Source organism: Babylonia areolata, chromosome 7 (assembly GCF_041734735.1).
Source record: "Babylonia areolata isolate BAREFJ2019XMU chromosome 7, ASM4173473v1, whole genome shotgun sequence".
Taxonomy (NCBI): Eukaryota; Metazoa; Mollusca; class Gastropoda; order Neogastropoda; family Buccinidae; genus Babylonia; species Babylonia areolata.
In genome coordinates, this window is record NC_134882.1 from 17,854,669 (window position 1) to 17,861,414 (window position 6,746).

General features: G+C 48.4%; 1 protein-coding gene across 1 annotated transcript in view; it reads right to left on the reverse strand.

Annotated features, from left to right (window-relative positions):
• Nucleotides 1-219: 219 nt before the first annotated feature.
• The window catches only part of LOC143284175 (uncharacterized), a 113,075-nt gene continuing 106,548 nt past the window's right edge, over nt 220-6,746 (reverse strand). Inside the window, exon 8 of the mRNA XM_076590837.1 lies at nt 220-1,090. Within this exon, the coding sequence (XP_076446952.1) occupies nt 333-1,090 (758 nt within the window). The 3' untranslated portion in view covers nt 220-332. The remainder of the gene's footprint in view (nt 1,091-6,746) is intronic.

A 6,746-nucleotide genomic window follows, 5' to 3' on the forward strand; every position in this document is an offset into this window, starting at 1 on the left:
GAGGGCAGGATTCCGCCTTTTTTTTTTTTTCTAATAACGAAAAAGTCAGATAGTGTGTGACTTCACGAATCATACTTTTGAAACGACAAAGAACACAATGTCACGTGATCAAAAAGAAAAATGATTAAATGAGTCTGTCAAATCAAATGACGTTGTAGGGAGCAAAAAAACAACAAAAAAAAACAACAACAACCCCCCCCCCCCCCCCCCAAAAAAAAAGAAAAAAAAAAAAAAGTCACATATGATCTGATGATTTTAAAAAGTGTACATCCGTGTGTGGTTGGCTACATTATAACCCTTTTGCCCAATCACGGAAACCGACACACAGAACGCTAAGAAGACAAGCTGAACAGGTCGTTCGACGAAGAACAGCACCGTGTCACCGGCCTCACCAGCATGGTCAAACTAAAAGCCAGGAAGAGAAGAGTTCTACACGCCACAAAACGCACACAAGAACTGGAAGCTTGAAAGTTTCCGGGAGACTCCCCCCCTGGGTCTTCCTCCTCCTCCACTTTCTCCTCCTCCGCCTCCTCCTCCACCTTCACCTCCTCCAGCATTCCTCCAGCGCTGCTGGTGAGGTCGAACTCTCGCCGGCCCAACAGACCCTCAGTGGTGACAGGCTCCACAACCACTGTGCTACCACCCTCTCTCCTCTCCTCGCACAAAGCCCCACCGAAGCCAGCCGCGCAGGCGCACATCATCACTCCGTTCCGCGTCCTCCGACACGTTCCTCCGTTGAGACACGGCTGCTCTTTGCACAGCAGGCTGGGCGGAGGGATCTGACACACGCTTCCGGAGTAGCCGTCGGCGCAGGCGCAGTGGAATGACGCACTTCCGGTGCGGAGGCACGTGCCGCCGTGGAGACAGGCGATGCCCACGCAGGGGTCCAGGGGGGTCTCGCAGCGCTGGCCCGTGAACTCGGGGCGGCACAGGCAGCTGGGGGTGAAGCCCGCCCCCACCGTGATGCACGTGCCGTGGTTGAAGCACTTGAAGCCCAGGCAGGGGTCCAGGGTCAGGTCACAGTTCCGGCCGGCGTACCCCGACGTGCACTCGCAGTGGTAGCCGTTGAGGCGGTCTCTGCACAGGCCTCCTGTTTGGGGTGACACACACACACACACACACACACACACACACACACACACACACAGAGAGAGAGAGAGAGAGAGAGAGAGGTGATTAGTGTCTAACAAACAATGATGATTTGATTGTAATGATTGTAATGATTATGATGATGATGATGTGTGTGTGTGTGTGTCTGTGCATATGTGGTTTGTCTATGTGTGTGTGTGTGTGTGTGTGTGTGTGTGTGTGTGTGTGTGTGTGTGTGTGTTTGCAAGCGTGCACTTTTGAAAGGTCAAGTGCAGTTTGGGCAACAGTAACCATGGCCGCTTACTTGGTGTCTCGCTTTGGGATACTAGCCCAAGCGCAAGAAAAAAAAAAAAAAAGAAAAAAAAGAAAAGAAAAAAAGAAAAAAAGAAAAACAAATTCTGAGGTATCCAGTAACGTCTTGAGGTAATTTAGTCTGCACATGTTCAGATCGATGAGTAAACGCTTTCTTCTTCTGTTGCGTTGTTAGCAAGTGGTCAAAGAGTTGTAATCCGTCATCGATGTCGTCAGATCTTTCATCTACACAGGGACAAAGCAACCTACCACAGCTTTCACCACCTCTCTTTTTCATAGCGACACTGAGAGCGGTCAAAACATGGGGTAGGAAAATAGAAGTGAGGTGGTGTAGTTGGAAAATAGAATAGAAACGAGATGGTGTCTTAATCAGCTCTTTGCTGGTGGGATAATGATAATAACAAACAAAACAAAACAACAACAACAACAACAACAAAAAGAAGAAAAGAAAGGAATAAAAAGGCTGGAACTTCTTCTCCTTCCTCTCCTCTTCCCTCTCATAGTTACTCAGAGAGCTGTCAGCCAAACTGACGGTTGTAAACTGACTCGAACAGGTCTTGTTTATCTGGCAGAACTTTCTCTCTGTCGCCATCTGCTCGCCGCTGGAAGAAATGATCGTAATATGCAGACAGGAAAACACTCATACATTATGTCTCTTTCTCTTTTTAAAATCCTTAAACACACACACACACACACACACACACACACACACACACACACACACACACACACACACACACACTGATATATCCTCCTCCTCCTTCTTCTTCTTGTGTGTGTGTGTGTGTGTGTGTGTGTGTGTGTGTGTGTGTGCTAGAATAATTATACATTAAATAAAACCAAACAATTATATATGTGTATATATATATATATATATATATATATATGGATATGGATGATATACTTTGAGGGATATGGATATCTATTACTATATTTGAAGACTTATTTAAAATGACTTAGTCATCCATTCTCACTTGTTATGCTTAGAATATTATATATGTATGTCATTTATGTGTTGTTTAAAAAAAAAAAAAAAATGTTGTTGTTTGTTTTTTTCCCCCCTGCTGTTACTATGTTTTTGTCCAATTTGTCTTTTCTCCTTTCCCAGTATATGTATTTATTCATTGATGTCGTTTTGTCAATTGTCAATGTGTTATAAAAATGGGGGAAAAAAAAAAAAGTTTGAAACCCCACCCCAGAAATGTTAAAACAACAACAACAACAAAAAACCAACCAACCCCCACTCCCCCCCCACCCCCACCCCCCACAAAAAAACAAACCAACCCCAAACAAACAATTATGCATAGCGTATATTCCAAACGCTGAGCTATAAAACTACAAAGTGTGACGGTCTGATCTCATCATCCGCAGACGTTCACTGCGCAGCCTCTTCCGCGTCATCACTTTGGGTGGAACAGTAAACAACCCAGGCTTCAGTTTTACTACCAAAGGAATGAACAGACACAGAAAGCGAGAGGCGAAGGAAAGAGAAAAAAATCGGCCGAAATGAAGTGTGTTCACTCTAGCTCCCAGTTTTTGAATCTCTCTGTCTCTGTCTCTCTATCTCTGTCTCTCTCTCTCTGTCTCTCTCTCTCTCTTTCTTCTCTCTGTCTGTCTCTCTGTCTCTGTGTGTGCCAGTCTCTGTCTCCGTTTGTCTCCGTCTCTGTGTGTGTGCCTGTCTCTGTCTCTGTCTCTGTGTGTCTCTGTCTCTGTGTGTTCCCGTCTCTGTCTCTGTCTCTGTGTGTCTCTGTCTCTGTGTGTGCCTGTCTCTGTCTCTGACTCTGTGTGCCTGTCTCTGTGTGTGCCTGTCTCTGTCTCTGACTCTGTATGTCTCTGTCTCTGTGTGTGCCAGTCTCTGTCTCCGTTTGTCTCCGTCTCTGTGTGTGTGCCTGTCTCTGTGTGTGCCTGTCTCTGTCTCTGACTCTGTATGTCTCTGTCTCTGTGTGTTCCCGTCTCTGTCTCTGTCTCTGTGTGTCTCTGTCTCTGTGTGCCTGTCTCTGTGTGTGCCTGTCTCTGTCTCTGTGTGTCTCTGTCTCTGTGTGTGCCTGTCTCTGTGTGTGCCTGTCTCTGTCTCTGACTCTGCATGTCTCTGTCTCTGTGTGTTCCCGTCTCTGTCTCTGTGTGCCTGTCTCTGTGTGTGCCTGTCTCTGTCTCTGACTCTGTGTGTCTCTGTCTCTGTGTGTCTCTGTCTCTGTGTGTGCCTGTCTCAGTCTTTGTGTGTCTCTGTCTCTGTGTGTTCCTGTCTCTGTCTCTCTGTGTCTCTGTCTCTTTGTGTGCCTGTCTCTGTCTCTGTGTCTCTCTGTCTCTGTGTGTGCCTGTCTCTGTCTCTCTGTCTCTGTGTGTGCCTGTCTCTGTCTCTCTGTCTCTGTGTGTGCCTGTCTCTGTCTCTGTGTGTCTCTGTCTCTGTGTGTGCCTGTCTCTGTCTCTGTGTGTTCCTGTCTCTGTCTCTGTGTGTCTGTCTCTCTGTGTTCCTGTTTCTGTCTCTCTGTGTCTCTGTCTCTGTGTGTGCCTATCTCTGTCTCTGTGTTCCTGTCTCTGTCTCTGTGTCTCTGTCTCTGTGTGTTCCTGTCTCTGTGTGTCTCTGTCTCTGTGTGTGCCTGTCTCTGTGTGTGCATGTCTCTGTCTCTGTGTGTCTCTGTCTCTGTGTGTGCCTGTCTCTGTCTCTGTGTGTCTCTGTCTCTGTGTGTGCCTGTCTCTGTCTCTGTGTGTGCCTGTCTCTGTGTGTCTCTGTCTCTGTGTGTGGCTGTCTCTGTCCGTCTCTGTGTGTGCCTGTCTCTGTCTCTCTCTCTCTCTGTGTCTCTGTCTCTCTCCGTCTACCTTCCACTGACCCTCTCTCTTGTGTCTGTCTCTGTCTTTCTCTCTGTCTCTCTCTCTCTGTCTGTGTCTCTCTGTCTCTGTCTCTCTCTGTCCCGTATCTATATCTTAACGGAGCTTCAAGGATGAGGGATAAAAAGCCAACCCTCCCAGCCATCCGGGTTGGTCTGTAAAAGCCGTGCCTTTCTAATCACAGTGGAGGACGGTGGTGTAAAGGAATGGGGAATCTGTCAGCTTGACGTAACACGCAGTCAGGAAGATGGATAGAATAATGTCGCTGCACGGGCTGAAAGTTCCCTAAGCTAAATCATAATGGCCCTCCAAAGTTGTTGTTTGTACGTACATTGTACGTACATAGTTCCGAAGAACTTACATTTCCCCCCCACCCGATTTGAAGAAATTTCCATCGTTACGAATCTTTATAATTCTGTCAATTGGTTTGTCATGAATGTTCCTGGGTTTGTGTGTGTGTGTGTGTGTGTGTGTGTGTGTGTGTGTGTGTGTGTGTGTGTGTGTGTGTGTGTGTGTGTGTGTGTGTGTGTGTGTGTGTACGCGTGAGCACACACACACACACACACACACACACACACACACACCCTTCCCCTCCGTCCCACTAACAAAACCCCAATCCATGCAAGGTGGGGGTAGAGTGGGGGGTTGGGGTGGAGTTGGAAGAGGTGTGTGTGTGTGTGTGTGTGTGTGGGGTGGGGGTGGGGGTGGGGGTGGAGGGGGGGGGGGGGGTGAGAAAGCCAACCAGAGGGTCCTCCAAGAGAAACCTCAGAGATGCACTGCACTCTCACGTTGATCAAATCTGTGGATGAGTCACCCTCGACAAATCGATCAACAAGGCTTCAGCCAGAATCAATGCTCCGTTCATCCCCCCTCTCCATTAACCGCACATGCCTCCCCCTCCACCCCTCCCATCCCATCCCCCTACAACCACCTCCCTCCTTGCGGGGGAGAGTGGGGGGAGAGGCGGGGGGATGGGGGGGGGGGGAGGCAGTGGCTGTCCAGTGAGAGGTAGGAGTGGAGGCTGGTGGTGGGCCGACAGTAATGGATATTGCTAGCCTCGTTTATCTTTGTGGCCGTGCCCCCTGTTCAAACAGGGGGGGGGGGGGGGGGGGGGGGGGGGGGGAACACGGCAGGGATCAGGAACTTGTCTCGGATCCCGCGTCGACTGGCTGGCTGGCCGATCCCCGGCAGGTTTTATTTAGGTGGCGGTGTAGGCTCTGGCGTTTGGTCTGACTTGGTTCTTTCTTGTTCCGGTTGTGGTCCTTTACTGTTGCTGAGGTCCTTTACTGTTGCTGAGGTCCTTTACTGTTGTGGTCCTTTACTGTTGCTGAGGTCCTTTACTGTTGCTGAGGTCCTTTACTGTTGTGGTCCTTTACTGTTGTGGTCCTTTATTGTTGTGGTCCTTTACTGTTGCTGAGGTCCTTTACTGTTGTGGTCCTTTACTGTTGCTGAGGTCCTTTACTGTTGTGGTCCTTTACTGTTGTGGTCCTTTACTGTTGTGGTCCTTTACTGTTGCTGAGGTCCTTTACTGTTGTGGTCCTTTACTGTTGTGGTCATTTACTGTAGTGGTCCTTTACTGTTGCTGAGGTCCTTTACTGTTGTGGTCCTTTACTGTTGTGGTCCTTTACTGTTGTGGTCATTTACTGTTGTGGTCCTTTACTGTTGCTGAGGTCCTTTACTGTTGTGGTCCTTTACTGTTGCTGAGGTCCTTTACTGTTGTGGTCCTTTACTGTTGCTGAGGTCATTTACTGTTGCTGAGGTCCTTTACTGTTGTGGATCTTTACTGTTGTGGTCCTTTACTGTTGCTGAGGTCAGTTACTGTTGTGGTCCTTTACTGTTGCTGAGGTCAGTTACTGTTGTGGTCCTTTACTGTTGCTGAGGTCAGTTACTGTTGTGGTCCTTTACTGTTGCTGAGGTCCTTTACTTTTGCTGAGGTCCTTTACTGTTGTGGATCTTTACTGTTGTGGTCCTTTACTGTTGCTGAGGTCAGTTACTGTTGTCGTCATTTACTGTAGTGGTACTTTGTTGCTGGGGTCATTTACAGACACACAGAGACACACAGGCACAGACACACAGACACAGACACACACACACACACACACACACACACACACACACACACACACACACACACACACACACACAAACACACACACACACTTTCCTTACTTGGAAACTACACAGCTGAAGTTGTTTCGCTTTGCTGTTCAGATTTTGCTTTGCTTAGGTAATCAGATTTTGCTTCGCTAATCAGCAGCTAATCTTGTTTCGCTTTGCTGATCTCTTCCTCGATTCCTGGCCGTTAACCCCTTCAGTGTTGAACCTTGGCAAAATGGGATCAGTGTGGCACGAGTTTGAAAGGCAGTCACCACACTCGTGTGTTCTTATCAGTGGCGTCAGTGATGATATTGTGGAGTGATGGCCTAGAGGTAACGCGTCCGCCTAGGAAGCGAGAGAGAATCTGAGCGCGCTGGTTCGAATCACGGCTCAGCCGCCGATATTTTCTCCCCCTCCACTAG